A 21,668-nucleotide genomic window follows, 5' to 3' on the forward strand; every position below is an offset into this window, starting at 1 on the left:
AAGCAGGCTAAAGTCTTTGCATTCACAGAACAATTATTGCTATTCTTCACCTGTTTCAATGTTACTTCCCCTCCTCCTCCCCCTCCCCGCACAGTTTCAGACTGGGAAGCTGAGGGACTGGCTAGCTCTACCCCTCTTCTTGCAGTGCACTACTTTTAGTAGTAGCTCATTGCTCCACTGCTTTTTTTTATTCCCAGTTAAGCCAAATGTGCAATGATGCATTTGGCAGCCACATTCTTGCCAGCCACCCCCAGTCAGCTGAGCAGCAGTATCTTAGCTGCAGAGGGGGGGATGTAAACGTTGCTCTCCCCATTCTGTAACGGCAGACAGTTTCCCTGTCAGAAACCCTGAGGTTAAACAACGAAGGAGGGTCTCAAGGAAGCTGCAAAAGAAAGTTCATCCGCATTTTCAAATTTTACACCTACGTGATGTGCAAATGGTGGCAGGGATCTGCATGCATGGGAGGGTCAGTCTTGAATCATTAGCCTCTTAAAGTAATCATCTGGCATTGCAGTAGTTCCTGCTGAACTACCTCCTCATTTTTAATCCATGGACCAAAAGCAGCCAAAGTGAAAAAACTTTCCCCTGCATATGTTTGAAACCCTGGCATGTTAACAGCATCATTCAAGAAAAGACCAGGACTCAGTAGCAGCCAAACCTGCGCCCTGCTGATTAGCATGCCTCACACTATCTAACAGATGTTTGACTTAAGAACCCAAGAATTTCATTGCTCAAACACTTTATTAGATCCCTAAGTCTAAAAATTGTTTTCAGTAATGAGTGTGACGCTTTAGGGCCTCAGAAAAGCTACACTGGGAGGTAGGAAACATTTCCTAGGAGGCAAAAATGTGATCAAAAACATATTTGATAAAAAGAAGAAGGGGTAAAATTGATTTTTAACTGGATTTTATTTTCATTTTTGTTTCATGTCAGAAGCATGCTCTATGTTTAAGAGAGGGTAACAACTATTGGATTTTCTTTTGCATCTTTTTTTTTTTTAACCAAAACTATTCTCATCTATGGTTGGTGGCTTCCCCACCCTCCCCACCCCCCAAACCAACAAACTACAATATTGGAATGACCTTGTAATGGGTTTCTGTGGCTCTTTAATCACCAGTGGCTGCTAAAGGAAGCATATTTATTTTCTCTGTTACATTACTATTGGCAACCAGGTCTTCAGAAAAATGCCCAGAAATATTTCCATGGCAACAAAAAGCATTCAGCATTGCTGCTGTTTTGTGCCAATTTAGCTTTAAAATATTCTATTGTGAAGAGGAATACGGTAGATTAAGTGAAATAAAGTCAAGATGCAATGTTCTTAAAAGAATACAAGGATAAACAGGAAACGTGTATTTTGCAGAACAGGGAAAAAAGCCAAATGGAAGGAAAAATGTCCAAAGCTAATATTGCGCATATGGACTTGCTGACATTCAGTAGCATCACTTACATTGTGACTTAGGGTTAGGTACAAAGCTAACAGAAATAAGGATACCTCAAATATCTTCTCTTGACCATTCTAATCCATGACTGAGATTTTAAGTTGCCAGGTTATTACAAGCTCTCTGCATGTCTAGGTTACCATCAGAAAAGTTCATACTCTTGGTGTTAGAGGATGAATCTAAAGGCAAAAGAGGAAATAAAGAGTTGGAAAATGAAATAGAAAGAGCATGTGTGTTTTACACACACATGTGGAGGGTCACTTAGAACAATGAGAGTTCTTCCACATCAAAAATCTTGGAAGACATTTTCAAATCACTGTTCAGCAATTTCTCTCCTATTGTGCAACTTAGATAGCTCAAGGAGGGCGGGAAGGCATCAGCTCCCAGCCCTCTAATTCCCAAACAGCCAACTTTCATGACTATAAAGCCTTGAAGCCATTGGATGGTCCTGGCCATTTGTACAGTGTGTTGCAGATACAAAAAAATTTAAAAAGACTATTTGAGAGCATTAGGAGTAATGTTCCCTCTGGGTTATAAAGCTATACAATGCCCTCTAAAGTGCTTTGTACAGAAGTAGAGAGCTCTAGGCAGCAGCAATGTAGGTGCTGGGGAGCTCCATGAGGCCAGCCTCTCAGTCCAAAGTAACTCCAACAGCTTATTGAGAAGGAAAGCCAAATAAATACTAAGAGTCCAACAGCAACTTGATCAGTACTTGCTCTCAACTGGGAGAGAAGTTCAGAGTGGCCCTCTCCTTTAGCTGCAGTGATGGGTTTTACTCTGGCATCTGTCACTTCACGTGTCTCTCAGCAGGAAAATTCATCTGGTCCACAACACATCCTAAGGACCCTCTTTCTCGGATGTCCCTGCAGACAAGACTGCAGGTGAGAAACTGCTCTGAGAGGGACAGCAGACCATTCCTGGCCCTAGTTTCCGTCAGAGCTCACAACTTTCTCCCATCCACTGTGAGCAACAGGAGAAAGATCTGGAGGCCACCATTGGAATAATATGTTCAGCACATGGCTGCTCCCCAGCCTGCTCTGAGGAGTTCCAACATTTTCCATTAATCACTGACAGTCCCTCTTGGGGATACAGGCTCTGCAACAGACAAGGCTGTGCCCTGGATAGGGCAGGAGGATCTATGTCCAGGAGGATCTATGGCCCCAGCAAGAGGAAGGACACTATATGCCCTGCTCCATGGCATCCGTGCACACACTGGACACACAGTCTAAGCACACGCAGTAAATCCAGCCCTGCAGCATTGGCATGGTGCCTATGAACAAACCCTCTATGCACAATACCACATAGGCAATATAGAGGGGTACTAGATGGTGGAGGATCTGTACTGGTTAGAAGTTGTGCTCCAAGAGATACAGCTCTGGGGTGCTTAACCTGAGAACTGGCCATTTGGAGAATGAAACAAGCAGTCCTAGTTTGCAAGATGGAATGGCTAGACCAAAAGCTTTTTAATTATTTACTTCCTGGCCATAACAGTGTGAGGAATAGTAATAAAGAAAAGAGCTAATTTTAACATTCATTATAGAGCACCATCAAGGTTTATACCCCCTCAGTCTGATATTTCTATTAAATATGAAAACAAACAGGCTGATCTTCTGCAGTCTGCTCAGAAAAGGCTAAATATGTAAGACTTCCCCAGAAGCCAAGAGTGATGCAAAGCTCTTGGTCATTATAAACCAGTCCTATTCGAGAGTATCTACTGCCTGCTTCAAAAAAAGGTATTTAGAAATTTGAAGACTCTCAATGAGTTTCAAGTTCTTCATCAGTTCCACACTGTAGACCTACTCTCCCCTCACCTATCCGCCCTTCTCCCCCTTCCTAGGATGTTCATAAAGAGCAGCTTTAGAACATCCAAGGACATTGTCAGCAGGGCTGCAGCTTTCCTGCATGTGGTCAGGACATACACCTCCGTGAATGACCTAGGTCGCTTCCAACCACATTCACAGTGAGTACAAGTCACATGGCTGAAATTCAGTCCTGAACACAATCCCCTGAAAAGCTGTTAATGTCACTTAATGATCAGAAGTCATAGTTAGGCCTATTTAAAACTGAAAATATCTCCTTCTCATAATCTCCTGCCTGCTGTCCTCTTCAGTCTTATTTGAAAAGCCTGTGGGGGCGGTGGGAGGAGAGGAAAGCGATTTGGGAGCCTTTCATCCATAAAATCATGAGATATGGCTGGCTTTTTAGTATAGCATTTCACAGCACATGGCACAGTAACATCTTGAGATTCCTGGCACAAAGAAACAAGGTTTGAGATTATATATATCTTTAATAGCAATGACGCAAAGGCAGATGGTTCTTAAAGCAAAGACTTGAGGCTAAACACTCCCTTTGAAGGGTCCTGCTACCAGAAACAAAATGGGGGGCAGCAAAAAACTGCTTGCTACAGCAACAGGGCCCAATTGCCTTCTAACACACAGCATTTCACCCTAGAGATTTTCACTTAGTTCAATGAGATTAGTCTCACAAATGAGAGCAGAATTGGAAACAGAAGAGGAAAGGTTAGACTTTTCTTTGGGATTTGGTGAGTTTCATTTTCACTGTGGGAAACAAAGTCAACACATAACATAACATAATGAGCGGATTAGCTACCAAATCAATATCAGAAAAGAGAGGTCTGCATATACACTATATAGCATCAGGGTGCATGCTATCTGCTTACCTGTAAAACTTGCCTTGCCATTATTACTTTTTAAGGAGCCACACAAGCTGAGGTTGAGCTTGTAACCTCCCATCATCTTAGAGGGCTCACCTTCTTCCTCAGCAATGGGAGGAAGCTGATCAAGTGGCTGGAGATCTTCATTCATCCAGTAGGACCCATCAGCTGTCAAACACCTGGTGCTTTCAACATGTTGGTCTGGTAACCTGTTGGTATTTTTAAGCCTTTTTTGCCTCTGCAGACCTACATCAGAGCCATGAAGGAGGTCTTCTGAAGCAAGATTAGGACCTTCAATGTGACCACTAGGATCTAAATATTCTGCATCCCAGATGTCCAGGTGTTGTTCATCATCTGATTCCACAGAATAATCCTCATAAATTCCTCCATTATTCTCCAAGTCCTGGTTCCTTTCCTCTTCTGACTTACGACCCACTCCACTCAAATTCAGCAGTGAAGCAGATATGGAGTCTCCTGCTTGTTGGATAGCTTCATATATTTGAGACATCCAAGAAGACAGTGGCTGAAGGAAATTCTGAGCAGCCTCAGAAGCCATGTTTAACACTATGCCAGTATCTGGGGATCAGTTGTTCAGCTTTGCCAGCATGTCACTTACAATTCAGGGAGCTACAGAATAAGCACCATAAGAGAGTACTGTAAATTGCTTGTCCATCAACACCTGTCGACACACTATCTACATAAGATGTCTAGAACTGAGAGAAGAAATGGAAAAAGCATTTCCACCCATTGAGATTATCACTAGAAATCCAGAAATGGTGGGCAAATTACACATATTCCTGTGGAGATCTGAAAAGCTTTAATTCATATAACCTCATATAAAAATCAAAGTACAGAACATAGGAACAGAAGTACCTTTCCTGAAGTGCACACATTCTGGTTACCGCTGTCAACAGACCTAGTGGGAAAAAAAAAACAGTACAAAACAACTTAGAATCAGAAATCTCAAATACTCTCCTGGCCTTGACTTCTACCACAGGCTTAGCATTGCCATGTCTGGATGGGACAATTGAAGGATGAAGAATATGGGGGGAATTATATTTTGATTTAAGTGTCAGGCCTCAAGCATGCTGAACCAGCTCATGGCAGACAGCTAACTCAAATGCTTTGCTCCAGAAAGGCTCTGAAGAAGCACTCTGCCCACAGAGTAACAAGAACCTAAAGGTGTACTACCCCTCACAGAAATTGAAAGAAAATAAACCACAGGATGTGGAATATTGTAAGTATGAAGTAGCAGAGGGCACCCAGCCCAAACTACTACAGTGAGAAAAGAAGCAAGTTAACAAAAGGACTGGCGTCATGTTGATATGCTTTCTCAAAACTCATTTAAACACTAATTAAAACAACAACTGGTAGAAAGTTAAGGAACCCTTTTGCCTTATACACATCTTCCCACATCATCACAAGACAGATATACTTTTAGGAACTCTGAAAAAAAAGAAGACAGGATGATGGGTTTAGAAAGAAAAAATTAAGGAGGTGCACATTTTAGGCTGAATAGCAACTAAAAAGAAGCAAAAAAGCTTCAACATTTAATACCAGTTTCTTGCTGAATTTAGAGGTCAAGGAGAAATCAAACTATAAAAGGATAAGCAAGTATAAGCATCAAGAAAATAAGCTCAGAAGCTCTGTGTGTTACCTTGTGAAATGATCTCCAGAGACATGTAGAGGGAATGGCAGTAATCTGGATTTTTAAATGGAGCAGGGGCTAAGGAGATCCCACCTTGCTTGGTGAGCAGCTTTTTTAGATGAGATCAGTGACTTAAGAAGTTTTACCTTTTGAAATAGCTGTCCAGTGATGTCTTATGCTGCAGACACTTCCAACAAGTTTATTATCAGCTTCAGTATGTAATAGGATTACAGTCCTAACAAGGGCAGGGAATGAATGTAGGTTACTGAAACCATTTTAAAAGCTGGTGGCTGTTACAAACTCTCTGGGCTTGGGGCACACACTGTTCCAGTATCTACTTGTCAATTGCTGGCCTCTAGCTCAGCTGCCAAGACCCAGGAAACACTCCTTGCCACACATTAAATATTTGGCAACGAACAGACAGTGTCATGGCAGTAACCTACCAAGTGATCTGTGCCTGTTATTGACTCTCCACTTCCCACCCCTGCTCTTGGTAAAGCCTCCATGCTTCACACAGCATAATTTTACACAGATCTGAAGTGATTACAAACTTCAAGCAACACATTTTCAGCATAGTGCAGATTTACTACTGGTATGTCACAGCACTGATGAAGTCACTGGGAGGAGACGCTAGTTCGGGTGGGCAAGTACTGGATAATGGGTGCATTCTTAACTTGTCAGTTATTTACAGGTGATTTTAACCTGTCATTTACAGGCAACAGCAAATGAATCTCTGATTTGTGATGAAACCAGAACTTCATAATGCTCTGTCTCAGCAGCAAGATACTTGACAGCAGCAGCCCTTGGAGAGATGCAGGCACCCAGGAGTGACAGCTCCTGGATATGCAGATAAAACACATGGGTGCTGAAATTAAGTGCAAATCCATTCTAAAAATCAACAGAACATAGGCTTGTGATATTTACATCAGGAATAATTAGCTCCTCTTGTTATCAGATATTAGCAATAACTTCCAACTGCTCCAACAGGGCCATCCAACTTCTTCCAGAAGCTGTGGCTGACGGCTCCACAGCTCAGGCAAGCACCACAGTCTTGCACAAGAGAATCCAAATTAGGGAGGCTGATATCACACCCACAAAGATGGAGGTTTTCAAGATGAGATTTTACTTCAATCAGAATTAAAGCTCTCATATACCAAGTGGTTGCTTTAATCATGTCACAGTAGACTGGCATCTATAGACATCCACGATTTTACCCTGGAAGTTTGTCTGGATAAAAGCACGAGTACAAATTCACAGATTGCATTGGGTTGGAAGGGACCCTCCAACACCCCCTGCAGTGACTAGTGATACCTCCAACTAGATCACTCTGCCCAGGGCCACATCAAGTCTGATATTTAATATATCCACATCTCTGGGCATCCTGTTCCAGTATTTTACCACTCTAATTGTAAAGAACTTCCTCCTTATGTCCAACCTAAATCTATCCTGCTGCAGTTTAAAATTATTGCCCATTGTCCTATCACTACAAGCCCTTCTAAACAGTGCCCTGCCACAGCCTTTTTGTAGGTCCCCTTCAGATATTGAAACATAGTTACAAGGTCACCCCTGAGCCTTCTCTTCCCCAGGCTGATCAGCCCGCCTTTGCAGGAAAGGTGCTCCAGTCCTCCACAAACCTAACAAATTATTTGATTTCAGTTATAGACAACAGATAGACACTGAAGTATAGTTCACCCACTTTGCTAAAACTCCTACAACACACCAGTAGAACTCACAATCCAGTGCCTGCATAATGCCTGCAGGCAAGAGCAATGCCATTTCCAGGGTGCCTGACTCCACTTAGCCTTTGCTTGGCTTCTCCTCCCATCCTTCCCCTCTTACTCGAAGACTCCACAGTCAGTGATATGCTGAACAACTGGAGCTGAACTGAAATATAAATTGCTTATTTTTGGTCTTGCAGCAGATGGATAAAATGTGTAACAAGCTGCAGACAAGTTTAGGCAGGCAACATTTTTTACAAACTCAACTGAGGACCAAAGGGGGTTGAGCTCTGTTATAAGCTTGCTGTTTCTCAGGAGCTCTCTTCCTTAATTAGTGAGCCCTGCTCTAACGGGCTGTTTATGATGTATCTCACAACACAGCCTTTTCAGCATCACAGATTTTCACTTCCGAATGCTCTAACAATTTTGACTTGCATTAGGGAAAAAAAAATAATAGAAGAACTGAGAAGAGCATTTAAAATGCGGGGGAAAGAAAAATCAATTGCTTTTTAAAAGCATCCATAAGAAAAAAAGGAAAAAGTAAAAAGAGCTTAGCAAATTCACTTTGAGTTCCATCTTCTAAAACTAACCACGAGAATTTTCACACCAAATCACCTACTTAACTTGAAGTTTGTTTGGGTTTTTTTTTTCCCCCTTCCTGGAAAATGAGACAGCTAAAGGCATCAATGTTAAGCCTTTCACAAAAATTATCATAACCTTTACTCCAATCTATATTCCCTTGTCTTGATAGGATCATGTTTCCAGAGTAGCATTCCCATTGAGAGGTGCAGTTACCGGAGGGTTAAAGACAACTATTAGCAGAATTTCAAACACTGCCACAATGCAGGGGTTTGTAATATTAGCAAAGTGTCTTTCAGTCTTCTTGATATGCAGCCTTCTGAAAAATTGCCATCAGATGTGCAATTCCCACAATGATTTCCCTTACTCAAGCTGTTGTAGAGCACAGGCACAAAATTTCCTTTCTTCTGTCATTTCTTGTGCAGCCCTCGCAAAAGTTTTCTAGTGACCTCCTTCCTTGTAGAGCACAAGTTGAAAACAGATGAGAAGACATCTTTGTCCCACCACCGCTTTAGAAAGATGTACTTCTTTTATCAATGCCTGGAAAACTGTACCAAAAACCCTTTCTAACTGTTTGGCCAAGTTGGTGAATCCATCTGTCCACAACTGAAAATGACCACTGTGCTGGGTCAGCAGTTTAGATAGCCACACTACCTGTACCCAAGGGAATGACACCTGCCTTCCTCACATCTCAGAAATTTCAAGTAAGACATTGATAATGATTTACCTTTATTTCCTTACTTCATACAAGGAGCATCAGCCCATCATGCCCACCTGGCATGCACAGACCATATTCCTGGACAGGAGTTTTATTTGTGAGGACACATAAGTGCATTACAGACATGCCATAAAGGCCTGCTCCAAGCATAGGAGGAAAGATCTAAAACAAGGGGTAAAACTAAGCTGATGCCCAGAACATCAAGGGTCTGCACAAAAGGTAAGGCCATTTTGCTGTTCATAAAAGGAAGAATTAGGGAAGGCTTGGAGGGGTAAGATGATTAATAACTCTTTTCAAGCTATAGAAAACTGTAATGAGCCTGATACTCCTTTTGGACTGGAGCCCAATTAGCACACATGTAAAATAGCAGAGTGGAGATTAGAAATGTACTCCACTGAAGGCAGGCAGCAGCAGCACTGGGCCAAGAAATCCTCTACCCTAGTTCTGGGAACAATCTGGACTCTTCACTCCTCCTGTATCTGCCAGAATCATGTTTAGCAAAACCCTTTCAGTCTCACAGTGAAGGATAATCAATCACTGCTATGATGAAACTGTACTTCCAGTTAAAACTGTCACAGTGCCAAAAGCAGCCTGTCCTCCACTTGTTCAGTTGATTGGAGCCTCTTACAGAAGCATTATGAATAAAGTTCACAGATGGTGCCCAAAGCTGACATCGATGGTGAGCATCACTGCTGACCAAATTTCCCTAAAGTAAGACAAAACTGAAATACAGAACATTTTGGTACTTTCTTGGCCTAAAAAGAGAAGATAGAGGCACTTTCCAAGTGATTATGTGCTCTGTAATAATAGTTTTCAGTTGATGATTCAGAAACTCCAGGGCATTCAAGGAAGATCTAATGGCTTATGCCAATAAATTAACACACATCTCATTGGAAACATTGATGGCTGACAGATCAACACAGCAATAAACCCACGGCAGCAACGCACTGGTCCTGCAAGCCTCAAAAGGGCAAAGCAAAAACAAAGATGAGATCAGACAGACAGCAATACACCCTGCTGCACAGGTTTAGCCTACGCAGAGGAAGCCTGCAGAATTATTTGTCACTCCTAAATCAGCTCATGTCTTTGCAAGCAGCTCGTTACTAGTGAAGCTGTGCCAAATTAGTTGTAGGAACTCATACCCAAATGATGGAAGTGGTTTTGATCAGGATATTTAGCCCCATGGTGTCTTCTCTTTTCATCCTATCCCTTTGTTATATATTCTCCTTTTGCCAAAAATAATGGCAACAATAAATTATCCCCATGGTTTCAGTGGGATAGGGAGAAGAGGAAAGGCACAGAAGAAAAAAAAAAAAGAATTATGCAAATGTGACATTAATCATTCAAAACTATGGAGTCTTTTTCAAAAACCCCAGGTCTCTCTATCATATAGAGTACACACTGATGTTCAAGCAAAAAAGAAATGCTCCTGGAAAGAACAGCACCTGAATGTCATGCTCAGAAGCTCCACCAGCAAAGGGGCTGAAGAGCTGATGGTGATTTCCTGTTCTGATCACTTCACCCCATTGTTTTGGCTTAGATTATAAGACACTCTGAACTCAGAACTGTGTTTGTTTCCTGTAAGTCAAGTGCACTCACAAAAAGGGAATCTGTGACTGCACAGATACTATTGTCACCAAAACTGTTAACAGAAAACTTGAGGGACTTTTCAGGAGGGATGAAATGGAAACACCTTCCTTGACAATAAGAGTTGGCCTGGATATGCTGGGGAGAAGGATTATGCCTTGGCATTCATGTTACATCCAGAGTCACTCCACTGAAGCCAGTGAGATCCTCCAAATTAAATTAATGTCCTTTGCATTTAAAGAGCCACTTGTCCCTATAGGCACAAAACACTAACAGTTCTGTGCCAAGTGGTAGTACAAAAAAGCAACAATGAGTAACTTTCTATTTCTCAAACTAAGGGTTACAAAAATGGCACAAAGAAAGTCACAAATCATAGGCATAGTAGAAAAGTGGTGTTAGTAGTGTCAACTGCGCTTTTTCATGGTAAAGGAGTGAGAAACATCTGTAATTACTGGATTAGCAGAATGAAAGAAGAAACCTGCAGTCAGAAATTACAGCACATTCTGTAATTGGGCTGCTGTGTCAGCTTGTATGAAGACAGAGGACCCAAAAGAAAATCACAAGTTCAAAAGGCTAGAGAAACACCAATTTACACCACCACTACTCCAACCCACCCACCTGCACTGTCAAGCTGTTGCACAGAGCAGACCCAATAGACTAAGTCACCACCCTGCCTGCACTCACACTACACAGACTGCAGAACTGAACAAGCCAAGGTCAATCAGAGAAATTGCTTGTATAGAAATTAGCAGTGGGAGAGTACCTCTAGCTGTTTAACACAATGCAGATATTTTAGAAACACTTTGAGGAGTCAACCAATTACTGTTAATCCCTCTTCACCACCACCACCTCCCCCCACCCCCAACCCACCTCTCACTCCATCGCTACAGAGCTCATAGAAAGCATTCTGTGTGAACCACCACTGAGCAGTGCAAACAGTGTTGTTTGGGAGCCACAGCCCTGAGAGGCAAATGCAGTGGATTGTCCTTTCCTGGTTATCCATCTTTGTGTGCACACATGGCTGTGTCCATAGCTTTCATCTCCTTTCACTTTTGCTTAGTTAACCACCAGTCCAGCCAGACATGCTGGGAAAAACAGACCTAGTTCCAAAATGCACTCAGAGCCACAGATCTGAGAAGGCAGCTGCTTCTACCAACTTAGTCACAACTCCCTCAACTATTCTTATGCTTCATTTAATTCAACCTCATTACAAACCAAGCTCTCTAATGTCTAGGACAGGCATCAGTGGCAACAGTCATACTGTTCCACGGTATCACAGTATATTAGAGGTTGAAAGGGACCTCAAGAGATACCCCCACACCCAGCCACATTTCCTGTGAGCCTCTACAGAAGCAACTGAGAAAAAAGCCATTTAGAAGTGTAACTTCATTTGGGTACTGATAAACCTCACTTTCAAGAGCTCCTCTCCCTCCTTCCACTGGCTGGTCAAGGAACCTAACACTGGGGCTCAGCTCCCTACTTCAACATAACCTGAATAACCCTGATCTCATTTTCAATCTGCACCTTGCTGAGGACAACAGAGCTACTGGGTACTCAGCATCAGGGTTACAAAAACCAACTACAACTGCATTTCTTTGGAGAAGAATGTTCCTGGGCTTTCCACAACTTATCATCCTGTAGGAGGAAGCCAGCCTAATGTGCACTCCAGACTGGTATTGTCATGCTCACTCATACTACTTGTTTCTAAACATGAAGCTCAGCCTCTGCTAGCATGTGACAGTCCCACACACTGCACATGATGGGTCCCCAGATGCCAGCTGGGCCCAGAACTGCCCTGACAAAGCAAGGTCAATATCCAAGCAGTACTGCCTACACTCCTGCCTTTGTTGAGTGTTACAGGTGTTGATGCTTCTCTTAATGCCTCAGCTGCAGGAGATGAGTGGTTTATGTAAGAACTGCATCTCCATTTATTTAAGTGTGCTGCTAGCCCTAGAGGCTAAAGTGGTGGCAGGGCAGAACAGCTTGAAAATATGAACTGAAAGGGCTTTTGAGGCTGAGAAGATAGAAGGGAAACTTGGGAAAAAATGTTTCTTCAAACTTCACAATGTTTAACTTGCCTTCACGTATCAGGAATACATCTTTTACATCATAACAAGTGTTCAAAACAAGACACAACTGGAACATTTTTGAAGGAAGCACTGTCAGGAAACTACAGTTTCTTTCTTGGTTTCAGGTTACATCATTATAAAAAGATTACAGTATAGAACAAGAAGGTCCCTTTTCCTTTTTGAGTCCCAGAACTGAAGCACACTGTTAGACACAGCTCTTTACACAAGTGTTTGCCCAGCACTGTCACACATTTCTGTGAAGTACATTTCACCCCTGAGCTTTTGAAGCTCAGGGCTCAGCAGCACCATAAACTCCATACATATGAGCATTATCATCATGCCTTAGTCCTGAAATTCACAAAACAGGAAGGGATACCAAACAATCACAGCATCAAAAGGTCCCACATGACACAGCACTTTCATCTGCCAAGTCCTCCTTCCTTGCACAGGAGATGCTCCAAGGGGAAATTTCACCAACACACACACTCCTCCAACACCTGAAATATCACCAGTGCTGTGAGGAGCCACTCCAGCTGCCTCCATTAAGACCAAAGGAGTGGTGTTTAATTTTTCTGTTGCTGAAGAATTCTGCACACAACTTACATTTCTCTACATTGCTTCACTCAGCTCAGGACTGCTTCATGCCACCTCTGCACATGATTAGCCAAGTAATCTCAATACACATGAAACTAACTGTGCTACCCTCCTATTGGTTACACCTTTACCAGCTTCTCTGCCAACCTTTGCAGACCTGCTCTGAACTCTCCTTTGTAGTGCCAAGTCCATCCTAAACTCAAGCTGGCTGTGTTCAGGTGAGCTCTAGCCTCCACAGTGAATGGACTCCTGCAGCTGAGTGAGAGGAACCAGGGCAGCACATCAAGAGAAGGACTCATGACTAAAGTCATGACAAAAGCCTCTAGTATCAAAAACATTCATTATGTCCCAGTAACTAAGAGCTTTTGTCCTCAAGCCTCCTGGAAAGTTTTCAATTGATTCTTCATTGTCACAAAGATTTCTTATCTGGTTCCTTTCATAAGGACATAAACTGTGCAATTAAAATTAAATTAGGAACAAACCAGCTAGATCCAATCTAGAGCCATGACCATGGAAATGCCTATTTCATTCTGTCAATTGCCTCATCCTGAGGTCAGACTTTACGCAGAAAAGCAAAACAATGACATAGTCTTTGACACTTTATGGTACATTTTCAGAATGCCAGCCTGTGCACTTGCAAAGTAGGAAGATTTACTTATGTTCCTATACCAACTCTCTTTTTTATTGGTAGATAACTCAAAGCTCAACTAGATCCAAGGACAAGAGAAATATCTCATGCACCGAACACAAACACATCCTTGTTTACAGCCTTCATTTACCTATGCTGTTGCAAATTGGTGTGTATCCTATTGCAGATGTTACAGTTATGCCAGAGGGATCAAAATGCCTTCACTCCTATTTAGGCAGCTATAAAGCTGATAGCCTTAACAGACAGGTATGTTCTAACCACTCTAAAGTAAGATGTGGAGAAGCAAAAAGATTTCCCATTTTAAGAGCTTAGAAGTGGAAGAAGAATCATTAGTGGGTTACATGTTAAAGAACAGCAGGGCCTTTAGATTCAGAATGTCCTTGTACAAGACACAGCCCATCACAAGCAGAAAAGATGAAAAGTGAATGCTAACCAAGTTACACATTATAAACACTCCCATCCTGCTCCTTTCTATCCAGCAAAGTCAGGTTCTGAATTTGAAACAAACTTTTGCTCATCAATATTCTTCTTGGGAGCACTTCCTCACCAGGCAACTGCCATGCTAGAGACAGCCTTTCCTGGCTTCCCAGCCCAAGCTCAGACCCCATATGACATGCCACATGACATGCTACGTTAGCCCAGGGTTTAATCTATTCTCTCTTGCTGCTGTCCTTTAAAAGCATTAGCATTTCATACACACATATTCAGTCTGTCCTTGCCTGTTCATTGGTCTGGACTCAACATCAGGGAGTGGGGGACATGACCATATCCCAGTGTGACTGTTCTCTGGTTTTACTGAGGTAACAGGGTTATGCCAGCTCTCCCTGGACTTGTGGAAGAGACCTGATGTAATGTTCTCATATTTATGGTCAAGAAGGGAAATGCTGTTGTGCTGAGTGCAAGCCCATGAATTTCTAAGTTGTTAAAGGTTTCTTTAAAGTAATTCTGACCTAGGGAAGACCTACTACAAGGCAAACATGACCACACCTGGTGAGTTGAAGGTGGAACATGGAAGACACCTTCAGAGTGTCCTTTTTCATCTCTCTTACCATTGGGATAAATGTAGGTTGTGCTCAGCAAGTAGATACTTTGTTAGTTCAGGAAGAGATAATTGTACAAACAAGAATCATGAAGCAGCCACCACATGGTTTAACATGGGGAGCCAGGCTGACATTTTCTGACATGCAGGTGCTTCTGTTCTGTTGTGAGTGTGCACCTCATATGGTGTTATGTAGTGTGGAGAGAAAAGAATGAATTAAAGATTAAATCTAGGCACTGCTTGCTGAGAGAAAATCCTGACTTTCTCTATCATAAGACCAAAGCATGACCTTTGTAGATAGCAATTTGTATGGGAGAAGGGATAAATTAAAAAGGGTGGAGGAACCTTTAAAAGTCTGCATGGGCAGCTTTACTTGTTTAGCCTTTTAGAGAGGATTGCAGTTGATAGATTTGGCACTGTGATGATGCATGGTTATCTTCTTTCCTTGTCTCAAAATACTGCATTAGTGATACCATGGCAACAAAGAAGTTGTCTTGAAGGAAAAAGATTGGGGGGGGGAGGGGGAGAAGGTGTGACTTCAGCATTCAAGAAAGGTGACAGACTGACAGCCCCAGCCTTCTCTATCTACCAGTAAGGCAGTGGTGGTGTCAGCTGTGACAAAACGTATCCGATATGAACTCTGTGTGGTACTATGACTGTAAACAAGCCTGGGACATGATCAATGACAAATCTACTACAGCATGAGCACGCTGAGAATCTTCTGAGAAAATGTGCTCTTGTTGGACAATTAGGTTCTGTTTAAATTATAACCTTTCCTAAGAAATACATGATTGTGAATACGCTTTCCTAGACTCAAGTTGCACCCTTATTCAGGATGGGATTTGCCTCTGAGCAGAGCGGGGATGGTGAGAGAAACCAGCTGTCACTTGCACTGTGGTAGGTTTTCTGAAGGTCAGACAGTTAAAGGTCACATGGAAGGGGCAATCTCAAGTCTCTATAGTGCTTGACATATTTGAATATAGGTCTCATCCCTAACATGAGAGCCCTAAGCAGCAGGAACTTGGCTTTTAAGGCGTAGTTTCTTTCTCTCATTTGATCCAATTCAGATTGTATAGATAGACAGACATCACCACTGCCTTTTTCTTGCTTTTCTGCATCTTAGGTGAAAGCCTTGACCACCAAGTTAGTTCCCTCATTGCTATGTATGATGGCTGCTCTGACAATGGAAAATAGTTCCAGCGTGCAAACCTGAGAAGTGGAGCATTGCTTGGAGATTAGTGTGGATGCTGAGACAGAGAAGAAATTACTCCAGTGCAAGGGTTTCTCTTAGACTATGGACCAGGAAAGTAATTTTCTGCCTGGTTCTGATTTTTCTTCACTGGTCTGGAGGAGGATTGAGACAAACAGCTGTGAAGGGTATTGTTTTCACTTAATTTAAGCTGCTATCCTAAATCTGAGAGCAGTCCTGGCAGGGACCAGCACTGGTACAGGAGGACCAAGGCCTGGATGGGTAACATGATATAAGTTTCTTGTGCTGTCCCTGTTTAACCTCTTCAGCCCTGACATGGGAGAGGACCAGCTTCAGCTTGTGAATGGCAGTTCATGTGCTGTCATGCACAAATTCTCAGTGCCACTGTTAACTTCAGTGAATTTTAAATACCCTAGTGAATTGGAGCCTTTTCTAAGTTTATTACTACAACTGAATCACCCTTTGGAGGTGTTGATGTTACTTGAGCCACCTCTGAGAGTGTAAATGCTTCCATTAGGACACATTTCCCTCATTTCATCCGTATCTGTGGTGTGTATGCTTACAGATGGAGGAACAAGGTGAAAGCCAGGACTCTTCTGGATACAGAACACCAGATATCATTTTTTGCAAACACCATGTACTTCCTGCTGACTTGAACAGTGCTTCACAGGCATTTGAAATGCATCCAGTAAAACTAATACTTCATCTTTTCCAATTGGCAAATTTCAATGAAGGTGAGCAGCTCGAAAAGATCAGATGTACCTGAGGTGGCTCTAGAGCTGGCCCTAAAGCTGGCCCTAAAATGGGCAGCACAGTGAGCCAAGCTCAGCCTTGGAGTGATATGTGAGATATTTCTAGACGCTGAAGTGCTTGTGTAGATGGATGAGACTTTTCTTGATTGTTTTTTGGGGGTCTAACTTCCACAATTATAGGTTCTGTCTGCACCAGGGTTCTCATTCTGCGGAGCCATATAAAGCTGCTGTGGTGATAAACACAAGCACTATGAGGAGAGGCTGAGGGAGCTGGGGTTGCTTAGCCTGGAGAGGAGGAGACTCAGGGGTGACCTTATTGCTCTCTACAACTACCTGAAGGGAGGTTGTAAACAGGTGGAGGTTGGTCTCTTCTCCCAGGCAGCCAGTACCAGAAAAAGAGGACACAGTCTCAGGTTGCACCAGGGGAGGTTTAGGCTGGATATTAGGAAGAAGTTCTATACAGAGAGAGTGATTGCCCATTGGAATGGGCTGCCCGGGGAGGTGGTGGAGTCATCATCATTGGAGGTGTTCAGAAGGAGACTTGATGGGGTGCTTGGTGCCATGGTTTATTTGATTAGGTGGGTTGGATTGGTTGATAGGTTGGACACGATGATCTTGAAGGTCTCTTCCAACCTGGTCTGGTCTGGTTTATTCTATTCTATAAATATAAATTAAAGCCTGCAAGGTGTTTGAGTACTATGGTTAGGTGGATTGTGGAAGAAAGGGGCATGAAGATGCTGTACTGTCTCTGAGACCTTTGAAATTGCATGCCTATGTCACACCATAAGGGCAGCTTAAATCTTCAAAGCTGACCTGCAAATACAGCAGCATTAGCTACCAGTGGACTCATTCTTCCACACTTTGATCAGTCAAATTTTGCAGTCAAAGTTAATGGAAGTATTGTCAGCTCAAAAGTACCTTTCAGTCCTTCATGCTCCTTATATAAAAGGACTGGAGAATTTCCTCGTTTTTGCTGTCTGTTAATCAGCACATAAAAATAAAGTGTGTGAAACTGAGCCTTGATGCAGGGCAAGTCCTCCTGCCTTGGGTGGGAATTTCACCCTTCTGCTTCGGTGCTGAATGTGGTCTCATTTAGTTTCTGATAATGTATTTGTGGATCACCTTGAGGAGAAGAGGAGGAGTTATACAACTGTTCCCTCACAGTGCTGTTAAGAAGGGTCGGGCTTTGTCTCCTCTGAAAGAGATATCAGGAGAGAACTGCAATCCTGTGAAAACACACATTTATTTCTGAAGTGTTTGTGTATTGTGTGTGTGTGGTGCACACGAATAGAATTGCCACCTGTCCGAGGCTGATAACGATGATCTGGGGAGCAGTGGTCGTGTGCTCCTTATTCTAGCAGTTTGCTGCAGGAAAAATCGGTGCTTATGCTTCCCTTGGTCTGAATTTATGAAACATTGCACACAAAGAGTTGCTTTGCCCTTTGTGCCACTTTCTGAGCTTGCATAGATATGGATTCATTAGATGTTTTCCTATAATAGAAGCAGTGTTAGTGGTGGCTCATGAAAACTTTTACATTTTTGTCCAGGTTTTGCTGGGACAAAATCCCAGGCCAGCTATGGGCTGCAGTCCATTATCAGTTCAGAGCCAGCCAAGGCAGCTGACCTGAATTGGCTACAGGTGTACCCCAGACCATAAATGTCACACTCATTTTAAAGGGAGGAGCTTGCTGAAAAGAGGCAACCTTCTTGTTTGAGACTTCCTGTTTGGACACCTGACCCTGCTTTTCTTCTTCCTTCTGCTCCCAAGGACTCCATCTCTATTTATTGTGACTTCTGTACCTTTGCTGGACTGAGTATAACTTTATATTTGCATTGTTATCAGGTTTGTTGCTGCATTAAATATATTTTCTTCTCAATCCATGTGTTTTCTCTCCTTGTCTTGATCCTCCTTCTGTGCTGGGCAGGAGTCATTGGGTAGCAGACCAATGGCTAAAATTTAACCCCAGATAGAGGCCAAACATAGACACTCTTTTCTGTCTTGCTCTCTCAGAAAGGTTCCCTTAGTTATCTTATTCCTTTGCAAATTCACAAATGGCACTATTTTGCTTTATAATCTTGTCCTCATCTTGTCGGTGGAAGAGTGACAGGATTTTGATACCCACTTGCTGTGGGCACTGAGTACTAGAGGAAGTGGCTGAGAAACCTTCTTGCCCTTTCCCTTGCACCCAGCAGGGAACTGTCCTTACAGTAGGGCTGCTGTCATCATTTCACCCCACTTAACTGTCCTTCTGTGGCTGCTGAGCCTTGTTAATCACAAGGTTTGTTACAGAGGGACTCCTGTGCTTTGCTGTGCTGTGACACTGCCTATAGGGATGAGGATATGGAGGTATGCAAGTAGGTGGAAACTTTCTAATACATCATAATAGTAATAATAGTAGTAATAATGTGCACTTCTACTGCCTTGCAGCTTTCGCTAGAACTTCTGCCCACGCATCAGCCTACTTGGTTCACAATGCAGTGTGCATGCTAGACAATTAGTGGTTGATAATGAAAAATGTCATGGGAAGCAGCAGGAAAATCATAGCTTACGCCAGATATATAATGAAATGTAATTAGCACAGACAGTAAAACAGACAATTTATGGGGTTTTTCGTAATTAAAAAGTACCGGTAAACATTCCTTTTGCAGGAAGCTTCGTATCAAATGGAATTAAAGAGCCGTTGTCTGGAATAGGATTTTATGCAAAATTTAACCCTTGCAAAGCTGAATGGATTAAGGTTTTGCTAATAGTGGACTCTGAATCAGTCTATTGTGGCAGTTCGTGCATTCATTCTCCTGGTCCTCCTCTGTCTGGAGGGGCCAAATCTGTGACCAGAATTGCTGTGGAACCTGCTGCAAGCAAAATACCCAGACAGATTTCATACCTGTTAGCATTGTGGCAAATACTCCCCTCCTGCTGTTCCAGACAGACTCTCCTCTGAAGTCATCTTGTAGTATGGAGGTAGCTTTGAAGGACAGGTCAGAGTAGGGACATTGCAATATCTTGTGCTCCCTGAGTCCTCTGTCATATGTCTTATATAGAACTCTCTTCCATCTCTGATTGCCTCTTTCCAAGCTTGGGGCCCTTCACGCTGCGCCTCATTTGTTCTTAAGAAGTGTACACAAAGGAAGGTGTGCAGTTCTGTGTCACTCAACTTGCCAGCAGTGCAAACAGCATTTCTTGGCTTGTTCTCTTACCTAGGGCAACAGAATGTGTGGACTCACTGTGGCATCACACAAATGCATCTGTGGCATTAATTTCTTAGCTTAAAATCAGACATATGAGTGGGAGAGAGTTGTGAATGAATGGACTGTTCGTGTCTCAAAGGTGTAGCAGCCAGCTCCTTTCCTGGACTTGGGCACCCAAGGTTTGAACCACCAGCTGCATGCCTCACTAAGTCTCCTTTTCATGCCCTCAGGTAGTTTGCCATCTACTGCTGTAGGGCTGGACTCCACTTATGTGAGAAACTGACACATTCCAGCAATTATGTAATACAAGTGATGCGCATTTCTCCTTCTCTTTCCCTTCAACACCCTCCCAGGCCCAGACATCTCACTACAAGCCAGAACAGAGCTCCGCTCTAGACCAGTTTTACAATAATTTCTGGGGCATAGTCTTAGCCTGCAGTTTCAAGTTTGCAGAGAAAGCGCTTCAGCTGAAGACTACAAGCTGCACCACGTGGAGAGACAATCACACAGGGCTACAAGCTTCCAGCTGAAGCCAGGTGCACAGACAGAAATATTTGTGCTCTCAAAACCTCTGCCTCTGTGGGAACACAGTTGTTAGAATTAAGCTTTGAAAGCTTCCTCCTAGAAGCTCCTGCTGGACATTTTGTGAACTCTGACAGGAGGTGTCTTTTATGTCTCTTCTTCAAGGAGTAGAAGAAGGCTGAAGGGCTCTCCTGAGTCCTATGCCACTACGATACTATGTTCTTCCTCTGTAGGTGGACTAGGAGACAAGAAGAGGTGCTGTGCCAGTCTGAGATCCCTTCAACCAAGTGGAGAGGCAGCTGGAAATTAGTCTCCAAACATTCTTTCAAAATGCCTTCCCCAGTCAAGATTCTACTTTTTCCTCTGGGATTTTGCAAGTTACCATGCAAGTCTGTTGGAGAAAGGGGCACTTTAAGGATTTCTGCAGCTGAGGTTCATGTAGTGTATCAGAGCACATGGTGGACAATTTGTGTTTAAAAATATTGTTGACTTGCTTGTGCCCTGTCCAAGATGGGGTATCTTGGTATCTCCTTAAATTGAGATTTTTATCAAAGAGCTTAATAAATAGTAACAGCAGCACCCTGCTGCACCTTTGCAACAAAATCACTCACACAGAACCTTCATGACTGTCAGATTGCTACATTCCTGCTTCAACCACAGACATGCATGGGTGAGAGCTTGTGCATACATCGGTCTGCACACATACCCCTATATGCTGAGATGTGATGAACTTGTGTCTTATTATATATCAAGTAGAGCATAATCCTTCTTCCTACTTATGCTAAGCTCAAGAAAAGAAGTGATGAGATCCAGCCAGGCTGTCATATATATTCTGAGGTTATGACTACTTTGATTTATACTTGGCTCCTGCAGCCACTTAATGGTGACTTCAGCAGCTGAAAATAGCCAGAGTAGATGTATCACTTGGCCACCTTCATATCCTTAGCCTGGATCCCTGGTTTGAGCTGTGAAGGGAAGATATGCATGCTATGTGTCTGCCAAATTACCCAGAGAAGCTGTGGCACCAAATTTCAGGGCTGGCAGGGAGACCCACTGTCTTCCTGGACCCTCCTTAGTGCTGGTATGGCACAAGGGAGACACAGATAATAGTTTACAGAGAAGTAAATTGCACCCATGCATAAGAGAGCAGTGAAAGTGTAAACTTATTCTTGTTGCCACTTAAGCTGCTGTAATTCAGTGCATATTTCCCTTTCTTCCTTGGGCTGAAGTGAGGAAGGTCAGAGTCACTTCCAAAGTTTGTGTAACCCATATTCCTCTGGG

At 42.9% G+C, this 21,668-nt stretch overlaps 1 protein-coding gene across 6 annotated transcripts in view; it reads right to left on the bottom strand.

The window, feature by feature from the left end:
- SYT16 (synaptotagmin 16) overlaps nt 1-21,668 on the bottom strand; it is a 110,896-nt gene that overhangs the window by 38,141 nt on the left and 51,087 nt on the right. For 3 of the 6 annotated variants that reach the window (XM_068148932.1, XM_068148934.1, XM_068148931.1), the window contains exons 2-3: nt 4,987-5,029; nt 4,120-4,740 (exon numbers count right to left, since the gene is read on the bottom strand). The exons of 2 other annotated variants lie outside the window; for them this stretch is intronic. In XM_068148932.1, coding sequence (XP_068005033.1) covers nt 4,120-4,669 — 550 coding nt within the window. In that variant the 5' untranslated portion in view covers nt 4,670-4,740; nt 4,987-5,029. The remainder of the gene's footprint in view (nt 1-4,119; nt 4,741-4,986; nt 5,030-21,668) is intronic. One more of the 6 variants, XM_068148933.1, reaches the window with a different exon arrangement.

Source organism: Melanerpes formicivorus, unplaced genomic scaffold (genome assembly GCF_026170545.1).
Source record: "Melanerpes formicivorus ecotype bairdi unplaced genomic scaffold, bMelFor1.0.p_v2 SCAF_17, whole genome shotgun sequence".
NCBI classification, from domain to species: Eukaryota; Metazoa; Chordata; class Aves; order Piciformes; family Picidae; genus Melanerpes; species Melanerpes formicivorus.